The sequence below is a fragment of the Calypte anna genome, chromosome 4 (assembly GCF_003957555.1).
Source record: "Calypte anna isolate BGI_N300 chromosome 4, bCalAnn1_v1.p, whole genome shotgun sequence".
NCBI classification, from domain to species: domain Eukaryota; kingdom Metazoa; phylum Chordata; class Aves; order Apodiformes; family Trochilidae; genus Calypte; species Calypte anna.
The window spans coordinates 11,799,366-11,827,270 of NC_044247.1; the positions used below are offsets into that span (position 1 = coordinate 11,799,366).

Consider the following 27,905-nt stretch of genomic DNA (forward strand, 5'->3'; position numbering starts at 1 on the left):
AAGAAAATGCATTGCTTTTCCCCTCCAGATTCAATAGTACTTTATTGTAGGCTTTAAGACAAAGTTTTGCTAACATTAGAAACAAGCTATAGATACAGAGATAAAAAACAAAGTGCATCTGTAAGATGTCCTTAGTTACCTTCACTGGGCAAGGCCCTACACTCCCTATTGAGGCATCCAGTGTTCTTCCTTGATCCCAGTTCAACTCCCCACAGATGGCAGACAACTTCTCCAAATCCTCACTTATGTTTATAGGGTGGCAGCTTTCCCCCTGCAGCCTTTACACACAGGCAAGACAAAGCACAGCAATAGTCCAACATTTTCAGAAGCTGAATCATTTTCTTAACAAAAACTCATCAGATCCTTCAGGAAGAATCTGTCTTTTCATCCTTAGTCTTTCTGAAGTCATCCCAGACTCTCACAAAGCCAGGACTCTGGCATATTGCTGGTGCAAGAGATGGATATACCTCCAAAAATCACGGAGGATCTTTCAGACTGTCTAATATTAACAGGTTTTAAAAGTCCCTGCAATCGTTCCCTTTACAGTATTGTGCAAGTCAGATTTGGCCTGTCAGCTTGAAGTTCTCTTTTTCTTCCCTTTAGGAATGTGTGGTTGGCAGGTTGGAGTTGAGAGGTAGAGAATCAATGGGTTTAACAGAGAACCAAAGATACTGTGGGCAAAAATCAGTTTGACAGGCATTAGTTTGTACTTTCTCCTATCAAATTAGCAGATGGAAATGTTAAATAGTGTTGCTTTAAACTAAACTGTGTCTGGTAAATAAGTATTAGACCAGATCAAAATCAAATTTGTTTACAATGAAAATCCACTTGAATTAAAACACCAAACAACAAAAAAACCCAAGTCACAACAAATTCCCAGCAGACAGCTACAAGAATCTTCTCCTTATTTAAATAACTCAAACACTGAAGAGAAGCTTTGCAGAAGATGGAACTTCTAGTGTTAAAATCTGATGGTTTCCTTTATATTTAAGACAGCTTTATCTGAAGAATGCTAAAACTAAATTCCACATGGGAGGTGCAGTTTTAAGAATGGCAAACCATACAATTATGATTTGAACAAGTCTATTTGATCTCAACATTGCCAAGGCAGTATTTTCCTGCTACAGTCTTGCAGGGTTTGGTATACACAGGATGGCAAGAAACAGCTCCATGCAGAAGGCTTACACCATGTTGCTGGGCATATTCTTAGGATTTGACTTCACCAACTTGTGTTTCATCTGCCTCAAAACTTGGGTTGTCAGCATGTGGAAGGACATTAACAGCAGAGGGCTGGGATTCATTGTTTACAAGGTGCATGTTGTCATCTGTCCAGAACAAAACCAAGAAAAATCAAGTTAAGAAGTGTCACAGCCAAGCTTTACTACTTTAAAGCAAACCATGCTTCCTATGTTTCCACAAGCCCACTGCAGGGGTCTTTTCCCAGCATTAATCCTGCAGAGTGGGAAATCTCAGGCTCCAATTCCCACTCTTCTGCTGCCTCTCATTAGTTTGAGGGCCCATTCTCATCATTCTCTGTCCCATGTCACACTGGAGCACTGTGTCCTGCAGAAGCCAGATACATCTCATGCTTTCCTGTCAGGTAGGCTCCCCACAGGGACTCTAAGCAGACACAGCAAGAGCACCCTCCTTTTTCCTCTGAAAGCATCCCCATTTAACCCCTCTTTCCAAGGCCATTCCATAATCCAGGGATAGTTACTTTTATTTATCTGCAACCATCCCATTTTTAAAGTCAATAGAACCACTGAGCATGTGTTGGCCATGTTAAGCATTAAAAAGACATTTTCAGTTAGTTTGCTCTTGGAAAAGCTGATGGTCTTTTTAAAACTCTGAGTGTTCAAGGATGACAGCCTTGTCAATATCTGAAATTTAATTGTCATCTCTATTTTACATGATGTAAGCTACACCAGAACTTTTCTATAAGTAATCAACTACTTAAACCAGACCAGTCCAGTGACAAAGCAGCAGTCACTCATCCAAATAAAGTCTCCAAAGAGACAACAAGATGAGGGACACCTTCAGAAAATAGTCTTTGTATTTTAAGTAGTAAGCCTGTTTTTCAACTTACTTTCAATTCTCTTTTCAGAGAATTCAGATTTTAATTAAAAAAGAAAGACCAAATGTAACAACCAAGTGCTAAAACAAAAGGGAAATTTAAGATTACCCTGAAAAACAAGGCATTCAAGCACTGTGAGATGTTTAAGATAAGCTCCCCCCTAATTCAAGCACAAGCAATGAAGTGCAATGAGCTCTAGCAAGACAGATGAACCTGTAGACACACTTTCTGATGGTGCATGTTCCTCCAGAACAGATTCATCTGCTCCTTGTACAGAAGCATATCCAGATGATGCTGTTTCACTCCGATTATCCTCTTCATGAACTGCAGGAACATTTGATATCCCACTGGATCTGGATACTGTTGCTTGCACAGACTCAGCCCCTTCTTCTACATCCACCTTTGTGGAGAGGAAAAAAAAAATAAAAATGGTTCAGTTACAACTTAGTAGAAGGCTGCATCATTCCAGGAGACCAATACCTAAAGGTACTGAAGTCTAGTAGCTTTTAATGAGAGAAAAAAAAAAGAGAAAAAAAAAAGTGTGCTGTTAACCTCCAGCATCACAGGTGAAAAGCTCTTACTGCCAATAGGGCAGGAAGTTCAGATGCAGCTTCTGCATTCTTTAGCTCCTCTTTCACTGCCAGTACCAGGAGAACAGATTTTTCCATTCAGTACAGATCTCCCTCCCCCAGACATTTTAGCTGGTCCAAGCAGTGTCAGGCTTTGGCAGCAGCACCTTCCCCTGGCACTTGCAGAAATTCCTTATGTATCCCAGGAAGTCATGTGGCTCCAGGAAAGCCATACATGCCAACACATTCCCTTTTCAAGGACTTAGTAGCTGAAGAGAGGCTGGGTTCAGGGAGAGTATGAATTGCCAAAGGCTGCCTGAAGCTGTGAGGAACACCATTAGCTGCACCCACAAGAGCTAAGAGCAAATCTTCAGTCATGCATTGCAATCCCTTTTGGTTACCATTCTGCCCAAGGCCTTAGATTATACCCATTCAGACAAGGTCAGCTGCAGGCTACACTACAGAGGACACAGCAATTATTCCTGTAGCATCTCCCCGTTTCCACAGCCCTGCCTCTGCTCACCACCTGTGCTCTAGAGGCAGCAGGAAATAGCTCAATCCATGGTTATTTCACCAGCACAGCACTGATAACAGCATCTCCCACTAAACAAGTCTACTGGCTTACCTCAATGCCCAAAACTTTGAGGATGTCACATTTGCACATTGGGCATGTCCTATGTTCCAGAAGCCAGGGGTCAATACAGTTCTTGTGGAAGAGATGGCTGGTGGAAGAAGGTAACCAACAAGTTAGGTTTCACACCAGGAAAACTGCCCGTGGCAGCTATGAAGGCTCATTTAAAAAAACACTGAAAAGGTATTGATTCTAGAATGGATTGCCTTACTCTGCCACAAGTTTTAAATTAGAAATCATGGATAGTTGGTCTCTCAACCTGCAGCTGGCCTTTGCTTGTTAGACAACTTGCTAGAATTCATCCTTATCTTTGCCACATTAGTTTAAAGCTTCTGTTACAAAAAACCCCATCTGTGTACAATACAGTCTGAGCTGATAATTAAAGCAATACAAACATTAACCTTAAAGCTAAGGCTGAAATGTCACTGTCTCTCCTGCAGATCCAGATAATTAAATGGCACTTATTTTTGTTAAAACTACACAGAAAAATCATCTTGCAGAGTTACGTCCTCCAGATAAACTATACTCACACACATTGACTTTGCCTATGCAACCAGTGTGTATTCCAAGTGGATACATGGCCAGCTGGCTACTCAAGAAAGTAAATATAGCTTAGCCAGCACAGATGCAAATGTGTACTTCCATGAAGACACTCCATTCCACAATGGGTCTGAATTGGGCCACAGATTGAGGCAGACTGCTTGAAATGCTGTAATCTGCTTGTTCCCTCAGGCTGACTAGAAATAGCAAGGCAGACAGACACTGCTCAATATTAATGAGAACTGTTATGAAACAAGTGCAGTGATCATTGCATCAGTATCCTGAATGGATCAGTGCTTAGTATCCTGGATGGATCAGTGCTCAGTATCCTATGGCCCAGTACCATACCAGGATCCTCCAGTTCAGCCCACAGAACCAGCAGCTCCTTCCAGCTGCACCAACATAATGTCTACAGAGTACAGCCTGAAGCTTCCTTGATGTGTGACTGTTTTCAGTACTTGAACTGAATACTGGTCTCACATACCTGTGCTGCAACAAATGCCTTCAGTTTGACCATCTGGACAAGAATGCCTTCTGCAGATACACACACCCCAGATACTGAGCTAACACTGATGTGACTCACGAGAACTTTTGATTGCTCATTTCTTTCATGGATATGGTTAAAGTGCTTGCAATAAGTAGGGTCTCACTGTTAAGCTCAACCACTGCTATGAAGTACATTCCTAGAGTAAATACCAGTTTATAACTCATGTAAGAGAATTTAATATGGCTGATACTGGAAGATATTACCTCTGGTGAAGACTATCAAGTAACTACAGTCATCTTAAGCTAGTGCCCCTTAGAGATGCATTTGAGGCAAAGAGGAATAACAATTCACACAGGTCGATAGAAGCAGTCTCAGAGCAAAGCATAATGCAGCAAATTTGTGCATAAGGAGTATGTTCAAAAGAAGTTATCACCTCTTAACCCAATAAGTCATGCTTTGTTTGCAAGTTCATATCAAGATTAGCAAGGTTTATAGGGAAATAATGAGAAGTCAGCTCTCCTATCAGCCACAAGTATCTGGAAGCTGTCTAAATGCCTCTGTACTCATGGGACTGACTGCTAAACAGGACCACCCACAGCATAAGCCTGACAAGACAACTGAATAATCATTAACAAACATGCCTGAAAGTTTATTCAGTTTTGTATTTTTCTAAACTATTAAGCATGACATCAATGAAGTTTCTTGGTAACACCTTAACAGGCAAACTTCTTGACATCAAAACAGCTCAGAAGTCCTACTGCTTGGGAATAGAGAAAGTTTTTGCAGAACTGTAAGCTGCTGTAAAGGTAACTCCAGCTCAGATTTGATAGTGTTTGGCTAATAAAACTGCTCAGCATACAACAGCAAATGCAGATTTTTCCATTCTCCAGAACTTAATTTTTTCCCACATCAGATTTTTTCCAAGTGCTTTTCTGCAACCCTCCTTGAGAGCTACAAAACCCCTTCCCATACAAAACTCATGCAATTCACATTGCAACTCTCTGATTTTAGAAGCTTTGCCAGAGCAATTCCATTCAGCAGATACAGGGGGAAGTTCTGCAAAACAAATTTCCCTAAGCCTGAAAAGTCTTCATTGCTCATCTTAGAAACAATCAAATTAAAGTCTTAGTGGGACAACACTGAGCTTCTACAGAAGCACAGCAATGAAAAAGCAGTAAAGAATTCTAGAAAAATAAAGTGCTATAGCTGTATTTTGGTCTACTACAGATAATGCATGCAATAGAAACTCTTCTACTACTAACCACTAAAGTTAACATAGTTTAACAAATTTAGAGAACATGACCCTTTCAGTAATTAGTAAACTAAGTGACAAGAAATGAGCATAGTTGTGCCAGTTGTCTGCAATTTAGAGGTAACATTCTTATACACCAGCAAAGGAAGAAATCTTTACAAAGCTGGGGGAGTGCCTGGAGAGGCACTGAGGCCAAGTCACTTAGCCCACTCACAGGGGAAGTTATGAACATGGGCCACTGAGGCACACAGGTGTGTATTTCTACTGTTCCTGTTGTTCAGGACACTGTTTGACAGAGACTCAAGAATTCTTACTATGCAACAGCTTGATTCAAGTTTGATCAGCTTTGTTAACATAGCAGAAACAACCACCAGCAAGAGACATGCTTCCAGATTTTGGATTAAGGGGCAGTTTGGAGGACAACTTACTTGCAAGTGAGGATACGTACTACTTCGTTGGGCTTGTACAGCTCAATGCACACAACACAAGTATCTCCATCAGGACCAGTTTCCTAAAGCAGTGAAATGAATTTACAGCATTAACAGACTATGAAACCTTCCTTTGAACAACTTAACATTTGCAGCAGGCAAAGGGGTTTAGCTAAAGTAATCTAAAATAGCTCCCATATATAAAATCATATAAACGCATGGTGTGGGTTACTCAGAGTCAAGAAAACACTTTAATAGAAACACTGAAAGTTAAACACCATGGCTTAGAAAATCCAGTTGCAAACCATCTACTGAGGCAGTGCTGTAGAGGCTTAGGAACTGCTATCTCCGGGTTTTAGCTATAAAAAGAATAGCCAGGGAAGATGATTTGACCTACTAGTTTATCTTTTAATTATCCATGCTGGCAAATTAGGACCACTCACCTCAGCAAGAAGCTAAAAAAAAAATCCGATTTATAAAAATGTGCAGACTGGGAAGTCTTGCACCCCAGGAAACAACCTGGTCTGAACAAGGAACCATCTCTGGAAGAGACAGCTACAGGCTCAGAGAGATTCCTGCATCCTGGTGCAGTACTCAGGACCACTCCCTGGGTTTCAGACAAAGGGTGAGGCAGATGCCCAGAGCAGCCGTACCTTGTCCCCTTGCTTCAGGGTGCGCAGCTCTAACTGCTCGATGGCCTTCATAGCCCTGGCCTTCAGCTGTCTCTGTAACAGAAAACAGCCCTGGTTAAGCACAGTCATTTGTCTCTGAAGTGCTCATTCACTAATACTTACCAAGGTGCCTCCCACAAGCAGGCACCGGTTTTATAACCCAGGTTTTACCATAACAAGCCAGGTAAGCATGACCGTGCTGTTTAGAAACAGCATGAAACAGAGTTTCAGGACACTGATGTGGTTATTGACTCTGGATGACACACCAACAAAACATTTGCATATGATTTTTGCCTAACCTTTTCACAAAGCACAGGAGCTTCAAGGGTTTCTTCCTTAACATCACATTTAGACCAAGCCAAAACAAACAGAACCTTTCAAACCGACTTGCTAGGGGACATCAAACATCGAGTCTGACAATAATGTTAACTGCTGAGTTTAATTACTTCATGCCACAAACTCACATCCTGATGAACGGTGAGATTCTTTCTGAATCAGTTCAGCTCCCACCAACACCCCCTGAGCTCCTCCTCTGCCACAGCTCCTTCACAGAGCACACAAACAGCTCCAGAGCCTCTTGGCACCAACTGCTCCTGCCAAGTGGGAGGACGCAGTTTTATCTCAATATTAGTTCCAAGTAACATGCACACACACAGAATAAATACCAGGGCTCAGAATTATTTCTCCCCCTCCTCGTGACAGAAGGTGTGACACAAATCAAATACCTAGCTCCAGGGGATCACAGAGCAGCTGTAATGGAAGCAGAGGAAGAAGTATTCCCCTTCATGCAATGATTTGCTTGCTGCTGTGGCAGGATTGCAGGGCAGAGATGAGCAGCCCACAGCAGCCCAGCTTGCCTGGCAACTGTTGCTGTCCAGCTGTCACTGCGAAGCATTTAATTAGCAGAGGAGCCAACATCTCTGTTTAAAGGTCATGGGTTGATGCTGTTCCACCAACACAGGAATGACTGCCCTCTCCCTCCCTGGTGCTCCTATTGCCTCAGGACACAGAGGTGTCCCAGGCAGCAGTGCCATCCCAACACAGCACTTGCCTTGGGGACAAACTGGATTCAAAGTTTGCAGTTAACAAAAAAAATTCTCTCCCCAATAGAGATGCTGAGGGCAGGAATGTCACCACTGGTGGCTTCCCAGCAGGACTTGGTCAGGTACAAGAATCCCTTCTGGGTTGAAGGTGCAGTGCTGGTGGCACAAATACAGAAGGAGCAAATGGGTGGAGGGCGGCTGGTGCTGCCACATAAAGCTTGGCAAGAATTGGTAATTCAAGCCTGCATAAGATTCCCTGTGCTGAAGCAATTAATAAATAAGGTTATGTACAAGATCCACTGGGACCTTGTCAAACAGTTTTGGTTCAAAGCGACTTATTTGTTTATCATCTCTGGTTTGGGATCCTAAGGTAGCATCAATATGCATGATTTTAGGAGTTTAATAGTTGATAGCTATTAGCAACTGTCAAGACAGAGACACACACAATCCAAAGGTGACAGATATAAATGAGTTTTCAGGTATATTTTTAGGAACAGGAACTAGTCTTTGAAGGAACCAGAGCTTCTTTTGAAGTTTGTAAAAGTCTTCTGCTGAAGACATCAGTATATGGGTCTGTGTGTCACTCAAAGTTAACTTAAAAATTACATTCCCCTTGTCAGTATTTCAGAGAAGCAGCCACATACTCAGTAAACACTGAGGCCCTCAGAAGTTTCAGCAGCAAATGTGGTAACATCAACAGAGCAGGAATGCTGCAATAACACTACTTATCCACAGCCAGAACTATCTGTCACTGCTACTTGTTATTAATTGAAAACTGAACTTTCTGGGAATGTGCTCCCTCACCCAGTATCTAATCTACACATCTAATGTCAGGCCAACCATATTAGCCAGGACCCAAGTGGTTGTAACGTTAATCATTTACTGAAACATTATTTTAGTTTTTTCATGGGCACAGGTTTAATTGCTCTTCATGAAATGCACCAGTGGCAATGTCACCTTTAACATTGGTTTTGGTAAGTACAGCAGAACACTTTCTTCCCAGGGTAATGGAAAAAAGTTGCCTTTTTTTTGAATTGCCAACCAAGAGATCCAGGATACCCAAGTTTGGGATGTTAAAACATTTTGTGAAGCGAACACTGAATATTAGTGATGTCAGAAGTCTAAAAGCCCCAACCCAGCAACTCTAGAAAAAATAGCTGACTAAGCTGGGACAGGTAAAAAAAAAAACCAAGATATTACAAAACAGGTCAGACCCTGGATCTTATCCAGGGTCTGGCATGTTGAAGTAGACAGGTACCTAACTGGAAAAAATAGATTTGGTGCTGCTTGTTCCTCAGTCTTCTCCAGTCTGATGCTGCCAATTTTGCCTCCAAATCTTTTTATCAGCTCTCCAGCTACCCTTCTGTGGCACCCTATGAGCCCAGTTATGACAATGTAGACCAGCAAGCTCTAAGGAGGTCAGGAATTCCTGCTTTCCCCCTGAAAGTTAAGGAAGTTCTTCCCCACACGTAGCTACTGCCATGAAAACAGCTTTAAATTGTGGAAAGTTGAGCAACTCACCTCCTCCAAAGCATTAATTAGGTCATTTCTCAGGTGCAACATCTAATCTTTATGAAATCGATGGAAGCAAAGACTCAAGCTTAAATTAGAAACCAGCCCACAGATAACATCACTGGCTATTTTGCATTATTAAGAAAGGTTAATATATTGAGGAACTGAACTGGCCAGTACTCTGCTGACTAGAAAAGCAGCAAGCCACTTACCACATTTACCTTCTTTTTCCACCTTCTTGCTCACAGACCTCAGGATGCAGTAAGAGATTGCAGAGCTGGGGACTTGAATTTCAAGGCCAGAAGAAAATATGCATTCAGATAAGAACTAGCAGGTTGTAAACAGCTTAACTATCTGTCTCCTGAGGAAAAAGCTACTCTGTTTTGCCTCACAGTCAGGGCAGAATTGCTACCCAATTTATATTTTCAGTTGGACCACGATATAAGGCAACTTTGTCCTTAGTAAGTCACTCAACATTTTAAATAAACCCTTCACTTTACTCAGTTTTACATGACTGACTTGTATGGAATTCCTGCTCAAGATGAGAGACAGCTGCTGCTCTTAAGAAAAGCCTACAGAGGTGAACATTTAAAACCTGGGTTATATGTGATCAAATCATCCAGAAAAAAATATCTTCCCCAGAAGAAGCAAGTACAGAAACTGTGCTGGCAAACAGCAAAGTTTAAAGGCACTCAAAAGGCTGACTGTCTACAAAACAAGAGATTGTTTCAGAGACTACTGAGGTCTGAAGAGTTTCTTGGGCCAAATGAAAAGGAAAAAACTTACTGCCAACATATTAATACCTGGAAAGCATCCAATTCAAACAAGGGTTACTATGAGTCCTGTGCATGAATGAAATCCGTACCTAGGCAGGTTCTTGTTTTCACAAAGCCTTTGCAAAAGAGGCAAAGCATCTAGAAAATGGTCTTCCCTCTTTCTGTTCTACCCCTTAGTAAGTACGAGGAAACTCAACCTTTATCATCCTTTTCAGTCCAGGGCAAGAGCTCTGATGGGGCTGTGGCTCAGTCCATAAGAAAAAGCCAAATATTCAGAAACCTGAACATACCAGAGACAATTTGCAGAGTGTTGTTGTCTCATATTACAAGTAGCTCACCATAGCACTCTAGAAAGCAATTCAGAAGTGTTAATTTTTTTTTACTGTTATTGCTGTTGTTCAAGTGGTAGACTGACACTTCTAAAAACTCCTCACACATTGGCAATATAATCCCTCAGGGAAGGCCAAAAGAGAAGACAGATGCTTTGAGGGGCATTAACACTGTGTAAAGGCTGCTCTGAGCATTCAGAAGAGCAGCTCACTTCTGAAAGAAGGGACATTTGTAACATTTCACCATCCACACACTTGACCATTTCCTAAAGAAACATCCCAAAGAACAATCCTTCCACATCTGTGCAATAAAGACAAAACACACCAAATAACAGACTGAAGTCCAGGCAATCCAAGTTTCCAATAGGCTGAGCAATGACAGGAAAGCTCTCCATGTAGCATGCAAACTGACAAGCTGTTTGACTAATATTCAGTGTTTTGAGGAGCCGAAGCAGTTAAGTCTCAAACTTTGGATGTACACTGAAAATTTAATCAGCTGGCTAACAGGCAACACTGCAGCATCACATTTTAGTAGTTCACCTTCACTAACAAGAACTTTCAACTTATTCTTTGCTTATGTAATCATTGTGTAGTAGCTTTTAGATGCCACAATATTAAAACAATAAAAAACTATTCTGGGTTGTCTCAAGTTTCACTTTCATGAAACAGCATAGTTTTACTCCATGCCAGCAGAGAAGCTTTCTGCTATTCTTATACTTTATAAAGGGCTTTTTAAAGCTCCCTAATTTAAGTTCAGCTGAAACCATGTGGAACTGGTCTGTCATTTATCAAAGTTATTTTTCAATCTACCATAAATGCCTTGTGCACAGAACCCAAGATAGAAATAGTTTGTGAAGGTGCCAGCCAAGCATACTGGATTTTTCTAGTACCATCTATCACTAAAGCATTAATAACATTTGTAACTTGCTGAAAGCCTGAGAGTTCAGAATCGAGCTGGACTTTCATGATTGCTCCATTAAGTACTTTCAAAGGAAGAAATTTTTTTTTTTGGTGCTTTGATGAACAGTCTCTTCTGCAGACCAGCTCCTAGGGCACCCACTTTTTTCTGCCCAGGTTTGTTTAGCATTGAGCAGACTTCTCATACTAGGGAAGATGGCAGGGAATCAAAGGGAATTTTGATTACTAAGGGGAATTTTGTTAACTAAACAGGATCATCAGCAGGATGATGGTGCACATCTCTGTGCACAAATGTCTGCAAGAGGACAGCATCAAGGTACAGAGCTCTGTGCCATTGCTTATGAAAGGTGCTACAGAGAACTCCACACGTCTTCCAGGACTGGCAATGCTGCATCTCCCAGGCAGAGGACCACTTCTGACACTGCTCTCCCAATTATTCTCCTATTGGATCTTTACTCCACTTCCAGGTGTGGCATAACAGACCTAAGTTTTGTGACTGTTAGACTGAACCCAGCATTTAGCTCCAGGAATAATGCTGACACTCAGCCTGGCTCCTCTCTCTGCCTGCCAAGAACAACAATGACTCTGCATGTTAACATTTTAAAGAAGCCAACCCTAAAGCATTACAAAATGCTGAAACTGGCCTGAATTTCAACACCTGTGTCCAACTTCTAGCTTCATCAGCTTGTATCAGAAGGACCTAGCTCAAGGAGCCTGAAATCTCCAGAACAGCAGAGAAGTCCCATGGCACAGGTCATCTGCAATGGGAGAGGAGTCTGTTACTGTTTTAACTATCTAATTACAGGTCCAGGGGTAACTCAGATACACTGAGCCAAGCTAGAGTGAGATGCTCATGCTATTGCTGTCTGCAGGAGAGGGCTGTCACAGCTCTTCTTTCAGAGTTCAAGTGGCTCCTGCAAGAAGCATTGCAAATAACAATGGCCTCCTCTGCAAGACAGCTGGAAAAGCAAGGCTGAAGGATGTACTCACATCTGAGCCAGTCAGACCCTGTTCCTACTGCTGCCCAGCACCGCTGACAGATGTCATGCTACAACTATTCTCAGTTTTAAGGCTTTTGCTTAAGCCCTGAGTAGCTGGCATAAGGTGGGCCTGTTGAGACTAAAGACAAAGCTGTAAACATTAGTCCTATCAGCTGATCAGATTATTGCACAGACAAGATATTACTTGTAAACTTAACTCATTAGGAACTCCCTGCCTGGGGTTTAAAAATGAACACAATGGGGGGAGGGGGAGGTGTTTCAGCTCCAAACTGAGGTTGTCACTGTAGTTTGTAGAAAGGTTTCAGTCAGAATGCAGCAATTTCCTAACTCGTGGTCTACAGAAAGGCAATCAAAGCCATGCACTGTTTTGCAGACACATTTGCAGTCGTGTCTCACATCACAGCAAGCACACAGGCAGTGCTGTGTGGGAAGTGGCAGGGTCAGCTATAAACAGCTGAGCTCATTCACCACCTCCTGTACCTCAGCATTACGACTGCAGGTAGGGAGTAAAATATGTAGAAGACAAAGTTAACTAAACAGGATCAGTTGCTTTCTCCAAACAGTTCACTTTCTGCTGTTTCTTTGGAAAAGTTTTAAGCTGTTTAAAGACACAACTCTTTAAAATGCTAAAGATCACATTCCTTCTGGTAAAATGAACAAATTCCATAATGTTGGTGCTTAACCAGTATTTTACCCTGAAGACCCACAGCATGAGCCCACAGCTTAGAGGGTATAAAAAAAAAAAGCAATGGCACACACAAACTCACCTGGTTCCTGGACTGGGCCCTTGCAATTCTGAGTCTCCGAGCAGAATAAAAAATAAAGTATCCCATGGCTGCTGCAGTGACAATGAAAAAGGACACAGAGATGAAGAAGATGGAGTACTGATTCATCCAAGGACCGTGCTTTTTCCCCACTTCAATAACCATGGTCACTTTCATGCCACTCTCAATCCGGTGTAAGATCTCCATGCCTTTCAGGTTGCCAATCATAATTGCAACGATGCTCTCAGCACCTGCAAAGGAGAAGCAGAATCCATGCTCAGCTCCCAGGTGTTATACAGAAGGCATTCTCTTAGCTGTTTCAGTTCAAGTGCAAAAGAGTAGACTGGAATGTCTCTAACTGGCATTTTTGATGGAATAAGTATCATCTCCATGTGCTTGTTCAGCTGAAAGGTCCCATTACATAAGTCAACAATGTAGAATTTATTCCTCACTCCCATGTAGGACACATCGTCATTATTTTAGACTCAACACTTCGGCAATTTACATTTTAACATGTCTTTAAACTATGTGAAGTTAAAAATAAATCCTCTACAGAATGAGGTCACTGGGGACTGCAGTATCTGCAGGAGCTCAGGGATACAGTGACACAGCTGGTGGCTTTAGGGATCCTTCCTGTAATGATCTCACTCCTTCCTTGCCCCCCTACTACTTCTAAATACCTCTTTTCTAAATCTGATAGTACTGTACATCAGACACTGAGCAATCAAAGCCATGGATAAGCTTTTGCTTCTGTATTTTCATAAGCAATTGAAAAACATTCAAGTAAAATTTGGTTGTGAACTGTTAATGTTGTTTTCCAGAGGGAAGCCAATATTGAGGTGTGCTGGACTTTTAACTGGGTGGTGGCAGATAGCAAACCCCATCCAGATTTTAACAAGAGATTTCATTTATTCAGTTGAAGATGGAGACAAGCCACCATCAGGGGAACCAAGAGTTTTATGGCAGGAAGAAATTTCAAGCAACTCTGGTCACGAAGTACAGACCAGAACAAAGCTGCTTTCATTGCAGTGACAAGCAAGAGCTTGGGAACACTTGATACTCTTTGCAGGAACTTTAGGCAGTCCCAGTGTAATAGAGAGGCTCCTAAAAGGAAAAAAAGGAGAAAGGCAAACAAGTGAATTGTCACTGGTCTCTCTATACTGTATAGACAAATAATAGAGATGAAGACTTGCTGGTCAGCAGTGTCACAGCATTGAGCCATCAGCTGCACAACATTCATAACAGATATGAATGGTGAAGGAATAAGGGCTGCTACAGAAGTAACAGTCTAAGCTCACCTCCTCGCCCAACACTTTTTAATTGGCAGACCAATTTTTTTCCTCCATTAAGAGAAAACTTATCCAGCTTTCACCTATCAAAAAACCCTAGAACTGGTGTTAAACCACAAAGGCTCTCATTTGAGCGAGCACATGTTAGTCCTACAACTTGTTCATGTATTGCCTTTGATCCAAGATGACCAAACATGATGTCTAGCAACTCTCCTCAGTGAGACTAAAGTCATCTTTTATTCAGAAAGCTCCTTGTAATAGGAACTACATCACACAGAGCAGAGACAAAAATTAATTTAAGAAAAATAATCAGCCAGACTGCAGCTACTGCCCCTTATGGTGAACTGGGGCTTACATGTCAGCTATAAAATGAGCTGGAGTTGGGTGTTAGGAGCAAGCAAAGAATTAAGCAGGGGTCAAGTCAGCATCTGAGACTTACTTTCATAAGCATGGAAGAAAATGTGGAAGAACAGGCTGTGACAACAAGAAAATAAAAAGCATGCCAAAAAAAGCCTTATTCCTCTCTGCCTCTGCATGTCTCACTAGTCAAATATAGCTTGTGGTTATGTGCAATGCAAGATGTAGTGTAGGGATCCCTGTAATGAAATGTCACCACCAGCCTCAAAACCACTTCAGCTACTCAGCCATCAGCTGTGAACAATTTTTACCCTTTAAAAAAAAAAAAATTCCATTTAAGTTTCAGGCTATTCAGTTCATCAGGATGTCATTGGAATACAGTTTTGAGTCTTTTCCTGATGTTTCCCCCCCCTAAAGATTTCTCCTGCATTTTCAGCTTTTCTGTAGACAAACACGAGTGCCCAGCTGGAGCATTAAGGGCAGAAGTGAGAGGTCATTTCCAGCAGCACCTGGACTACTGTCCCCTTTGGAGCAAACCTGCATCAGCACCAGCATCCACCTTCAACATTTGGTAATGGGAACTCTTAGGACCAACAATTAGTTTCTAACAGCAATGATAGGTGATCTAACCTGACATCACATGAAGATAACCAAATGCCTTGTGCCAGCAACAGGGGAAAAGAATCCAGAAAGGGCACCTAATTTCTGGCCATCAGTAGCACAGGAGTTCAGTCACAACAGAAGCTCCTTTTGGAAAGGGACTGAACAAGGCTCTGCACCACCACCCAGGGGCTTCACACTGACCTGACAGAAAACAAGGGCTCCTTTGCCAGCCAAACTCCATGAGGAATTCTATTAGCCTGAAGCTAAGAAGCTCAGAATCCATGTTTAGGCCTCCAGCTGTGTCTCTGGGATAAAACCAGCAAGAATCAGCCCCCCAACCCACAGTTCAAGGGGTCCCACCATGACAGGTACAGAAACACGTTGCCATGGCCTGGAAACCACCAACCTAGACAGAAGTAACCAAAATGAGCTATTTGAGGGGACATCTGCAGAGGTGTCTCAAGCACAGCAGTCACCCTGACCTGTCAGCTTTTTCACCACCAGAGTCCAGCAAATTAAGAGGAAAATCAACAAGTTGTGCATGGCAAAACCTAACAGCCCCCCAGGGTCCTCACCTAGGCTTTTGTGATGGAGGTAGAGCTCTCTGTAACAGTTTAAGGGACATTAGAAGATGAGATTAAGCTGCTGCCTCTTTAGCAAATAACGGGCTCATTGCTAAATAGAAGCAGGACCTGTTTAGTTAAACATTTCCCAGACTCTCTCCTCTCCCATTTCCTGGGAAATTGGGGAGGGAAAGTTATTCATAACTTTTGAAAAATACAATCTGCCTCTGCAGATGCAGTTTTTGCAGAAGACACCTCCCAAATGAGGCAAGACACTGCTCAAAATCTGTATCTGTTTTGCAGATGCGGGCTTGCACAGGTGAAGCACAAGAACTTGAATGGCTTGTTGGGGTAGGGGAAGAGCTGGGACATCAGCACATTTGGCACACAAGGACAGTGCATGACTGGGATCAAAGTTTTACCTTCCTGTATCAGGTTTACTTGCATCAGAGTGGAGCAGGGTCTATTTATACCAATACAAATACCTACATTAACTCTGCCCTGCAATGACTTGTTCTGTCACTACACTTCTGCTCCCTGTAAACATGAAGTGACAGGTTCGGCAATTCAGGAGAGAAATGCAGTGTGCAAGAGGTGCACAGAATGGGGAACATCTGCTTTTGCACAATAAACACCTACATTTCCACCTTCATTAAGTGTATATTACAGTCCAGTGCTGCTCACGTGGATGCTAGAGATAAATCTATTCAGACCTGAGAAAACTGTAGGTCCTGGAGAATGGTCAGCTCGTGATATTTAGCAGACTGCAATGCAACCTTATCAATGCCTTAATAGAAGTCATTTTTAGCTAAAAATCTCAATTTCTTCTGCGTTCAAGCACACTGAGGCAAGGATTTGCTTTTGGGAATAATCAGATCCTCAGCTTCAAAACAAGGTATGACAAAGCATTGCTTACCTGATTCAGACTAAGTCCCAAAGACCCCTATATGCCCCTGTATGCCCCTATATGTCATTGGGATTCCATGGCACAACTCAAGGCAAAGTTTGCATTGCAGATCCATGCTAGAACAGTGTTGATGCCTCCAGTCTCCATGTCTTGCACAGCTACCATCATAAACCCTCTTCCCTCAGAAGCAGCTCAGAAGAGCTGTCACAGTGTACAAAAGTGCAAGGTGATTGCTACAGGAGGCAGGATTTTTAGACTTGCCTGGTATTTTTTTCTTCCTCCCCCATGCAAGTGAAGGAATTAGGAGCACTAGCAGCTTAGAGGAACTACCTCCTTCCCAAGCACAGTACAATTACAACTTCTATTAACACTACAAGCAGGTTTTTCTGGGTGTTACAGTAAAAGTGGTTTTGATTGCTTTGTTTATTTATTTTGTTTTTAATTAAAAGGGAACTGGTTTTCCATAGATATTGATTATTAATATCCAGTAATGACCATTCCTTTCTCACTTCTCTGTTGGGACCTGTTGAAGTTATCTACCCTTCCAGGTAATTATAGCACAGCTTCCAGGTCTGGAGTTTGCAAGTGTCAAGAAGATTCAGCGATTAAGGAACACACCAAGTTTTGCAGTAATTAGAGGCTACATGACTCAGAGCTTTCTGCCCAGCCCTCAAAACTCATTAGTGTTAAAACTCTCTTCTGAAGTTTTTTTTTTTCTCTTACTGTAGGATAGGAGGGAGCTACACTGGAGTTAGATACAGCATAGTACGACTTCTAAGCCCAGTGACTGCAGCCACAGAATGCTGATTGACAGGAAAGTTCTGCTCACAAGAAACTGCAATGGTGACAGAACTTGCTCATGGTCTGGAGCTCAAGTCTCTGCTACTGGGGAGCAGGGGAAGGCCCCCTCAGCCCTCCAAAAGCACAGCTGCTACCTACCCATGGAAATGTAAATGGCACATTTCCTCACCTGGGATTGAAAGTTAAATGCTACCTTCACCATAATTAAAATTTATTTCTAGTGTCCTGCACCTCCAGCCTTGCAGCCACTTGCTGCATCAGAACAAATAGAGGGCACTGCCCCAGCTTCACCCATTGCTGCTTTCACAGCACCCATCCCTTCCCAGGCAGCTTTGGTAGGCAAATCTTCCCCTGAGGAGAGCAGGGTGTTGCCATAGCCCTGTGTTTTCCAGAGCAAATCTCCTGGATGCTCTGCTGCAAGCTTCCACAAGCTGACACCATCCCAGCCTGAGAGGAGGACACAGACCTGGCCATGTACACTGCTCCTCCTCAGAGCTGCAACCAGTCTGAAGTCAAACTTTCATGTTGCACTTTCAGATCTTTGCCTTTTCTTCCAGATATTAGAAAAAAATAAAGAACTTTGACCCTGTGTTGAGTTATGAAGACCATATTTAAGTTCCCCAGCTTATTAACTGCAAGAAAATTACTTTAAGGAAAACTTCTCCAGAGTTTTAATTGAAGTAGTATTTATGGTAATACTGTATTTCTTATTCATGTCTTGTGTTTCATAACCAAAAAACCAAACCAGCTCAGACTACTAACCACAACACCAGCTTTACAGCTCTTTCAACGTCTAATATACTAGTACCTAACTGAAGATATTGTGTGCCTTCAAAACTTATGAGTTATGAAACTATCCATCTCTGTACACTTTCCCCCCCTCTGCCACTGATTTCAATACCCCACACTTAACACCACAAAGAACATTAATTCAATCTAAGAGAAATACTTAACATTTTTGCTGTGCAATACTCAGAGGTGACACTGACAAAACACCATTTTCCAATTCATGTGAGGCCCTGGCAAAGCTTTTTACAGTGAATAATTAACTTCCAGTTGTTTGACAGCTTTGTATGAATGCCAACTCAAGAGCCTCAGCTCCAAGTCAGCTCCTGCAGCCTCACTTCAGGTTGGTTTCTCCACTCACTCAGGCACTGCAACTATTTTGCATTGTTTAAATTTGCTTTAAGCCAACCAAATTCAGCTACACTGAAGTTGTGAACGACCCTTGCATTTAAGTTTAAGGCCTCAGAGTATAACCTGGGGAAAATTGTATAGGTCTTTATTTTCTTGAATAGCAAAAGCCAAGTGCCTTTAACATCTCTATCACTGCTTACCAAGAACAGGCAGAGAAACAGGGTGAAGGAACCCTTTGGTGGCAGATCCACCTGCAACAAAGTTTAGTGAAAACATTTGAGGTCTTGAAAATAGTCTTGTAGGCTTTTTTAAGAAAGAAGGCACAAGACCCAATCAGTAGGTAAGTCATTTCAGAACAAGGAAAGACGTGGCATGCTGCACACAATCTCCAACATTTCAGATTCCACAATTTTTCCCCCTTTCTGAAAGCCTAAAAATTTATCATGTTTAAGCAGAGTGAAAGCAGGCACCCAGAATTTTGTCAGTATTATTTCACTTTGTCCAGAGTGCAACTTGTGCAACCAACACATCTGCCATGTCACAGCCACAGCTTCCCCTCCCCAGGGACCAGCACAGCTCACCCCATGGCACACCCAATGCTTCACCCAGGGTGACCCACAAGGGTCCTTATGCTATCAGCAATCTATGTCAACAATATTTTAACCTAATATCCAACTAACACTAAGTTCTCCTTAGGATTCACCTGGGCTGGGGTTTTTTTTTGGTTGGTTGTTTTTGTTTTTTGTTTTTATATTGAAGAGAAACAGTTTGACAGGAGTCACAGGATGGCAAAGGCAAGAAAACAGTGCAGTAATTCTATCTGAAAGTTAAACATTATCTTTCCACGTGTAGAAGGGGTTTTATGACAGGCTAATCATGGCTTGCTAGATTGAAGTTGTTTAATATCACAGTGGCAAAGTGGGTCCAGATAAACTAAGATTTTTTTTTTATTTTAAAGACCACATTTTGTTGTTTTACAAAGAATTAATCAGCAATTCAGGAGACAACCAATGAACTGTTTTCTCTGCATGCTTTAGAGGACTGAGAAATGAAGGATGCAATTATTAACAGATTAAAGGCTGCAGGCATTCTGCTACAGCTGAGTAAGTTCTGCCAGAGAACTACTACAGGATGAAGGGTTTTATTTTTAAAGAGCTTGCATGATCTTGCAGAGCAGTCTCCAAAGAATGCAGTCACACAAGAACTGTTCAAAATGCCACAGCAATAACCCATCAAATCCCCTTTCTGAATTTATAGAAAGCCCTAGCAGACCACCACTTCAGACACATTCTCAGAAAAAAAAAGAATGGAAGAAATTACTTTTTATTGGTTGCTTTATGTACAAAAGGAGCCATAAGCAAACTTTAGAGTTTGAATTCTCAAGCTAAGGATAGGCTGTCCTTAACCACAGCAGAATCACTACCTGAAGACTCTTTAGGGATATGACATACAAACACTGGCCTTGGTCAGATGGTGGCTGAATTTTTTCTTTTATCTACATTATATGGTTCCTTCAGCCTTAGTCAAAGGAGTTCAAAGTATTCCCCTGGCAGCCCTTCAGCCTCTAACATGAGCAAAAGGGCATTAGGAGATCAAGACATCTCCTGTACTTTAACATGAAAGAAGCTATCAGTTGCCTCTTTTGCAAATTACCAAGCAGATTAGCACACCTGGCTCTTCAGACATGTAAGAAGATTTGATATGCTATCTTTCAGGTCTTAAAAAAATAATGCAAGATGTAACATTCTGAATATTGCTTACCTCATTGTCTTGAAACAGCAAAAAATAGGGAATTTCTGGTGGTTATTGAACAAGCTGGTATAAGTTTACTGTTATAGAATAAGGGAAATAAGCTAACAGTGTACACAGACTGCACAGATATTACAGAGATGCTGTAGCTCATCTCAGAGGAAAGGTCAGCACTGCACACAGAAGCCATTGTGCCCAGCACCACCCCACACTATGGGCACAAGGGCTAAACCCAGCCTCAGGAGTGCTATAAAGGCAGAGGCCTCCACATGAGCTCTGCTCTCATCAATGGTACCATGCTGACAAAAACCAAAACATGACAAAAAACAAACTAACAAAAGAACCCAAAAACCCCCCACAGATGGGCCAGCAGGTGAGACAAAGACCAAATCTAACCCCAAATGCAGATCTGACCAAGCAGCACCTATCCCAGCACTCATCCTCCATCACAAACCCTGCCAGAGGACACATCATCCCCACGCCTTTATTGCCCTGCAATAAGTTCTCCCCTTTGCAAGAGGGGAGGGTGACTGAACTTGGTTCCAAGAGCAATTTAAGCCTGGATAAATTGGCATGTAGGTAGGCTTGTCCTTCCCCCTTCTGCTCTGCATGTTCTCCACCCCAAACATTACCTGGCACCAAGATAAAAACTGCTCACTTCCAGACTACTTTGCAGTTATTTAAAGCAACAGCCCCTTATGACCCCAGCTTTTTGATTGAACTGCCTTTGTGCTCACACTATCATCTAAGCTTAATGAAATCTACTTTCAGCTTGCTTTACTTGGCAGCTGGCACTCTGCCTGATCTCTTCCTCCTCAGCATACACAGCTTTAAAGTGAAGAGGTAAACATTCAGCAGCAAGACACTTTAAAAAGTTGCAAAAATTGGCAGGGAGGCTTAGGAGTAGGAAGCAATAGCCAGAGCTTTAAAAATAAAATTAAAAAACGAAAAAAAATTTGGAGAGCTGGGGGAAGTAACATTAGAGAAATGTAAAGATGAGAGAGGCTTTGAAAATCCCCACCATGGTGAGGACAGAAGAGAGGGAGGAAGAGAAACTCCTGACTAATTGGTGGTTGTGTTGCACAAAAGAAACACCTTTTTTTGTAGAATTTTTACTCACAGCAGTCTTTTCCTAGAAGGACACACCACCAGATACTCTGCACCAACAACATGTTTATTAGCAGGACCACAGCACTTGGGAACTACCACCCACGTTTGTCCATGGAGACTCTTCAGGGAGGCTGGCCTCCAAACTGGTCCCCCAGCAGTTTTATATGGATATAGGAGATTTCCACACTAGAAAACATGGGGAAGTTTTCACCAGACAGGCTGGATGTCTAAAGGAGCACATCAACACCAAATACATTTTTACACAACAGGAGTTCCCATAAGTGTCCCCATTAGGATACTGGAGGTGGAAACCATTCTGCACTCTGTTTAGTTTAAATAGTATTAAAGGTTATTATTTGCCAAGTGAATCAAACAATTACCAGCCTTTTGTTTTTAACCCTCTGAGCCTTTAATAAATGCTGCCAGGCCCTAAATCTTAGAACATTTAGAACATGAAATCATCCTTTACAAGAGCAGCCAAGACAGCATGCTTAGTAAGGGCAGTGAGATCTGTAAGAGCTCTCTTCACATGCTCTTTGGCCAGTGGCAAAAGTATCGAATCTAACAAACAGCATCTGAAACCTATCTAAAAGCCTCTGGAGAAATAGCAATGGCCATTCCCTCATGAAAGTTCTTTGGTGAATTTACTTAACAGCTTTCAGCAGGTTTGGTTTACTAAAAGCATTGCTCACCCTCTTCAGACCAGGTTGAGCTCACAGCAAACATCCCTTGCACTCCCTGTGCTGGCAGCAGCAAAATGCTCACTGGAAACAAATAAGTTTGAGAGAGCTTATGATAAAACAGCAGAAGTCAGCATGGTGTAAGCCAGAAGGCAATGTGTCTGCAGGAAGAGAAGGGCTCACATTTGATCCAGTGGGGAATGATGCTGGGATGGTGCTGGACCCAGCCACTGTTTGCTCACTGACATATTCAAGACTAGAGGCAAACAAGCACTGCCATTGTTTTAGGGCCATATGTCCCAAACAGTAAAGCCTCTGCTACCACAGCTGTCACTTAGGATTTTTCAGTCATCCTTTCCTATTTCAGCAGCTCAATAAACCCAAAGAGCCAGGGCACTTCACAGACCTGTTCCAGGCTATCTAAGGGTTGGTGCCTGCTGCCCTGCAGGCGTCCATTGCACAGAGGTACCTAAAGGAGACCAAAAGGAGCAAGGGAAGGGACCAGAAGCTGCCAGTAGCACCAACTATGGTTATCCTGCTTCTCAGTGCCCCTCATGCTTGCTCACAGACCCCTGTGCTGTGGGTAGACCCAACCCACGATTGCACCCCCACCATATCCTGCAGGCAGGAGATCAGAGTCATCAGCAAGGCCTCGTGTACCACAGTCACTTACCTGAATGCCACTAGGGCTGTGACAGCAATTTACTCTAAACCAGGCACCCAGGAGAGCAGAATCGGGCACATAAAGATGAAGCTGCAGCACAGACACAACCAGCTCTGCTCCAAGGGCCACCAACTCCCGGCACTAAAGAGTGCAAATACCATCCAGTAGATCCATCCAAGCTGCTTCTCAATAAGGACCTGCTGCTAGGAAGGGATAAATGCTCTGGTGAAGCTCCCCAGACATGGGCAGGGAACATGGGAAACCTCCTATGCTCATTCCTCAGCTCCCATCTGCTCAGCCAAGTCTCCACTGGCAGCAAAGGGGAGGGGAACTATTTGTTTACACAACATTTATGCAGTGTCGGAACAGCCTTGGGATCACTCACTGCTCCCTCTCAGCCTTTCCGTGTCACATCAGCCTCTAAAGATCATGGCAAAGTTTTAGCTGTAGTTTTATTTCTAAAGATCCTGCCTCACACGAAGCTGGAACAGCTTTTATAGGCTTTTGCCATTCACCGTTTCCTCTAAGCATATGGAAATTAGGCTTCACCTCAGTGAAATTCCAGCGGAACAAGTTAAGTGGGAGTGCTACATATTTAACCTTTCCTTCTCCTTTCACCTATTGATGTCAGTTTACACTTGAACCAGATCTCCCTAGCCTGGGACACGCTGTTACTGTTTCAGCCAGAATTTTTTAGCTGTGTTCCTTAAGGGAAAGCCCTCTGCAGATCAGGGGATGGGCTTCTCAATGCTAGAGTTACACCGTGAGAGAAACCAGAGAAAATTATCACATTAGTTTCCTGACCTGCAAAGAATCCTTCTTTACCAGCAGCAAGGAAATATTTAACACCAGAGAACACTTCCCACTGTTACCACCATACCCAGACACCCAAGCCACCCAACTCCCTCTTCTATCTTATGTCAAGGTCCACCTTTAAAACAAACCAACTCTTGCTGGGTGCTTTTCCCCCACATCCACCTTTTTTTCTCCAATCAAGTGTCTTTTCCAGAAGGTCAATATAGATCACAGAGGTGCAATTATAAGCACACAGAACTGTACTTTGAAACCCTGCTGAGCCTGACACAGAGAGGTACCATCTTCTTCTTATGAGCACAGTTAAAAGTCAAGTTTGCTCACTGATACAGTTTTGCACTTACAAAAGGTACCAAGTAAATATTAGTTTGGACTCCATTAAGTGCTTGACATTCTATGTGTTAGAGAGGATTAGGCAGGATTCTATCATATCTGATTTGGCTACTTATTGCCTTTTGTTATTTTTATTGCCAGGGCAATTTGGATTCTAGTGTTTTGCTTTGGGTGGGTGCGTTTTTTTTGTTTGGGTTTTATGGGTAATTTTTTACCCATGGTAAATGTTTTTTTGTTTTGTTTTGTTTTTTTGTTTGTTTTTGTTTTTTGTTAAAATTGGCACACCAAAATGTTTCCATCCAAAGAACTGATATCAGCAATAAAGAATTCATCAGACTAAACATGACGATAAGGAAAAAAAGTCCCTGGAAGAAGGATGAGCAGGACAAACACTGCTGTCAAGCACAAGCCCATTTAAGTCTCTAAAATAAGTTGCTTCAAAAGCCAAGCTTGACAGGCACAGAAAAAGGCACAGTGTACTTTTAGCTAAGTTTCTGTTAATAACCGTGTCACATTGCTACCAAAATTAAGGAAAAAGTAGTATGTTGTGCCATAAATTTCAAAGCCCACCCACAGGTATCTCCCTTCTCTGCCAGACAGATGATGAGGGCCCCCATGCCCACCATGGAGAGGAGAGCCCTCAGCACCATGCTGCACAGGCAGGAGATGTAACCCTGGGCATGTTGGGAGATGGGAGAGCTCCCAGACTTAGCTGCCCCTCACCCCAACAAAACCACCTCCTGCTTTGAGGAACTGCTCAGCCTGGTTTGGTTTCACTTGGTGGCATATGATGGCCCAGTTAAAGCAGAAATGAAGCCAATTAGGAAACCCTGATTGTGAAGCCACCATTAACACAGCCACAGCAACTGGTGGGAGTTGCAGTTGCACAAAAGAAGTTTTTTTTAATGAGCAGGGTTAACTTCACCACTGCTTCCAGCAGAGTTAGAACATTCAGTGCCACCTCTGAAGGCCACAAGAGAAGACCCACCCAAAGCACAGTTCAAAGGGTGTTAAGACCAGCTCTTCCCTTTAAAGTTCAAGCTCAGCCTACAGCATTACACCTCATCAACTTCATATAAGGAATATCCTACACTTGACAAAACAAATGAGGCAGATTACTTGTAGCTTGCTTCCTCTAGGCCATGCTGTGTTGAAAGCCTGCAACTTTTTTTGTCAAGTTTGAATGGAGAGTGTTGGCTCCCAGCAGGGGCACAGGGCAGGGGTGGCCCAAGCATAGCAGCATGCCACCAAATCCTCATCAGCAGGAGAAAGAGCATCACTGTGCAAGGATATCAGAACAGGGGCTTAGAGATTATTAGGACCATAGAAAAAGATAACTTAAGTCCATTGCAGAAGAAAAGGGAGAGTGGAATGGGAAAGTACGTGAGGGACTAAAACATCAACAAGGAAGAAGAGCAAAAGCAGCAACAAGCTTAACCCAATAATTGTGCTAGGACATGGCAAGGAGGAGTCACACAGAAAAAAATAAGCAGTTTGACAGAAGCTGTCTTCTCCAAGAAGTCCCTGTCCTGTTTGTCTACTGTTTAGCTGGGAAGTTTCAACATGCCCTGAAGCCCATAACCCATCATGCAGGATAATCAGGACAGCTAGAGCCAGTCTGACATAAATCCCTCAGCAGAAAGCTTAAGGACAGCATGGGAAAGGAGGGAGCTCCTTTTGGATCACACCCTGCAGAGAGCAGATGGTTCATTTCAAGATGCTGTAGGTCTCTCAGCAGCCAGGATGAAGGATACCTTCCATAAAGAACAGGTTCGGCCGTGCCATACCCAGATCAGCAGTGCCAAAGGAGCTCCTCCAAGAGCTGCAGGATTAGGCAGGCAGGAAGTGAACATGGCTCAGAGCAGGGATGCTACTGTCAGCTCAGCAGGAAGAACACAGCCAGCCATAGACAGATCAACAGCATTTGCCAGCAAATGGTTTGATTACATAAGAAAGATCTGCCTCAGAAAGGCCAGATCCCATCCAGATTGTATGGTTTAAATTCTTAAAGTGAAGCACAGAAAATCTTTAAGATTGTGTTCAGCAAACCTCCAGAGAAACTGCTACTGCTTCCTTGTCTCAGCAGAACACTTATCTCCACCGCTAAGACAGAAATCCTCTCCACTCCTTCTCACAGAGGTACTGCAAGGATGTAATTATTTTTCAACCCAGTCAAAGCTTTCAGACTCACTATTTATTTTCACTGTTGTATTTCCCTCCAGGAGATGTGGCTTCACAAAGCAGTGACACTTAACAGAATACCAACACACCCATGAGGTGTGTGTGCATCAACCCAACAGCCAGGGCTGGACAAAGCCACCAAAGCCTGCCCCACCACAAACAGGACACCTGCTTGTGCTGGTACCAGAAGGCAGTTGCACAGCCCTCTGCCAGCAGCTTCTCAGGAAACACAAGCTTGAAATACAGCCAAATATCACTTTTTTTTTTTTCCCCTGAAATGCCCATCTTTCAAAATAAACCAAAACTGCTGCCAAGCGAACTTTCTATAGGAAGAAAGGGAAGGTCTGTCATCAACTCCTGCAAAATGGAAACAACCTGTGAAGGGCTTTAGCTACCTGCATTGGAAGTGGCATTTTACCAGCAAAAAAGTTACCTAGAGAGACACAAGCCTGTCTCATACCCTGCCTGCTTCCAAGCTAGTTAGTGTGCAAAACACAGGGAAATGTTTTCACTAAGTGTGGAAACTCAGCCTATTTCAGACCCTAAGTTTACTGCAGATGTTACAGGTTTAAAAGAAAAACAAAACCAACAATCATCAACTCTGGACAGCTATCTGGTCATGCTATGAAACTCAAATAGACTGGACAGGCTATTCCCACCTGCACCCCATGGATGTCAGGGCCAGCACCCAGCCCAGCCAGGTCAGAGACCTCAGGCAGCCACCTGCTCACCCTCAACAGCAGCCTCATCAGCTACCAGACATCGTTACTCATTAATCAGAGAAAATTCAACAACAGCAGTGCCTTGAACAGCACCGGCTTGTCCAGGCAGAAACTCTTCCCGTGCAGAAGAGTCAGAAAGAAACTCCAGTCTCTTCCTGGGCACCAAAGCCGGGAGTGTTCAGTCAGGGCTGGACCAGCTGGGGACCAAGCCAAGACATGCCTTGTTCTTGCACCCTACAGAGGAGCGGGAAGAGGAAGCTCCCGGAGTGGGGACTCCTCTTTCCAAGCCCCGCACCCTCAACCTAGGACGGGTTCATCGTCGAAGCCACCCACCCCCATCCTAGACACCCCCTTCTATCCAACCCTCCCCCTTCCAGCTTAGGGACCCTCATCTTTCCAAGCCATCCTCCCCCTCCTCCCCAGCCTAGAGCTCCTTCTCTTGTCCAAGCTCCCCTTCTCTCCAGCCTGGGGACCCCACCTCCTCCCAGGCTCACCGTGGTGGGACATGGGCAGCACCTCGTTGCCGGTGCCTCGGTAGTTGTAGATGACGGCGGCGTTGGCGCCGCGCTCGGCTGCCAGGCGGATCTTGTCTGCGAAGGAGCAGCCGCCGCCGCGCTGGATGAGGGCGACCCAGCCCGGGGAGCTGCCGCTGCCCCCGGAGGACGGGGGGGCCCCGCTGAAGTTGGTGCCGGCGCTGCAGGCATTGAAGGAGTCGCGGCCGTCGGGCAGAACCAGCACCCCCGCGGCCGCCTGCAGCGGCGAGTCCTGCCCGTACAGGCCGCTCTCGCTCGCTTCCCAGCCGCTCCGGTTGCGGTCCGAGCCGTCCTCCCACGACACGTTCAGCCAGGCCGTCCACACCGCCGCCGCTGCTGCCGCCACCCCCTGTGGACCCGGCGGCGGGGATGCGCAGAGCAGCGCGGCCAGCGCCAGCACCGCGGCCCCCCACGACATCCCGACACGGCACGGCACGGCCCCGCCGCTGCCTAAAATCGGCTCTGCCC

General features: G+C 43.6%; 1 protein-coding gene across 1 annotated transcript; it reads right to left on the bottom strand.

Annotated features, from left to right (window-relative positions):
* Positions 1–23: 23 nt before the first annotated feature.
* RNF128 (ring finger protein 128) lies at positions 24–27,905 on the bottom strand. The gene is made up of 7 exons (XM_030449223.1): positions 27,399–27,905; positions 12,999–13,246; positions 6,635–6,706; positions 5,982–6,064; positions 3,269–3,365; positions 2,300–2,474; positions 24–1,325 (listed from the first exon to the last, which is right to left on the bottom strand). The coding sequence occupies exons 1-7, from the start codon at positions 27,853–27,855 to the stop codon at positions 1,207–1,209; spliced, it is 1,251 nt and encodes a 416-aa protein (XP_030305083.1). The 5' UTR covers positions 27,856–27,905; the 3' UTR covers positions 24–1,206.

Coding starts and splice junctions, on each gene's coding strand:
- RNF128 (XM_030449223.1), bottom strand. CDS start 27,855: ATGTCGTGGGGGGCCGCGGTGCTGGCGCTGGCCGCGCTGCTCTGCGCA. Junction 13,247..27,398: donor GCTGCCCATGTCCCACCACG/GTGAGCCTGGGA, acceptor TCTCCTTTGCAG/GTGCTGAGAGCATCGTTGCA. Junction 2,475..3,268: donor TCAAAGTTTTGGGCATTGAG/GTAAGCCAGTAG, acceptor CTCTCCACAAAG/GTGGATGTAGAAGAAGGGGC.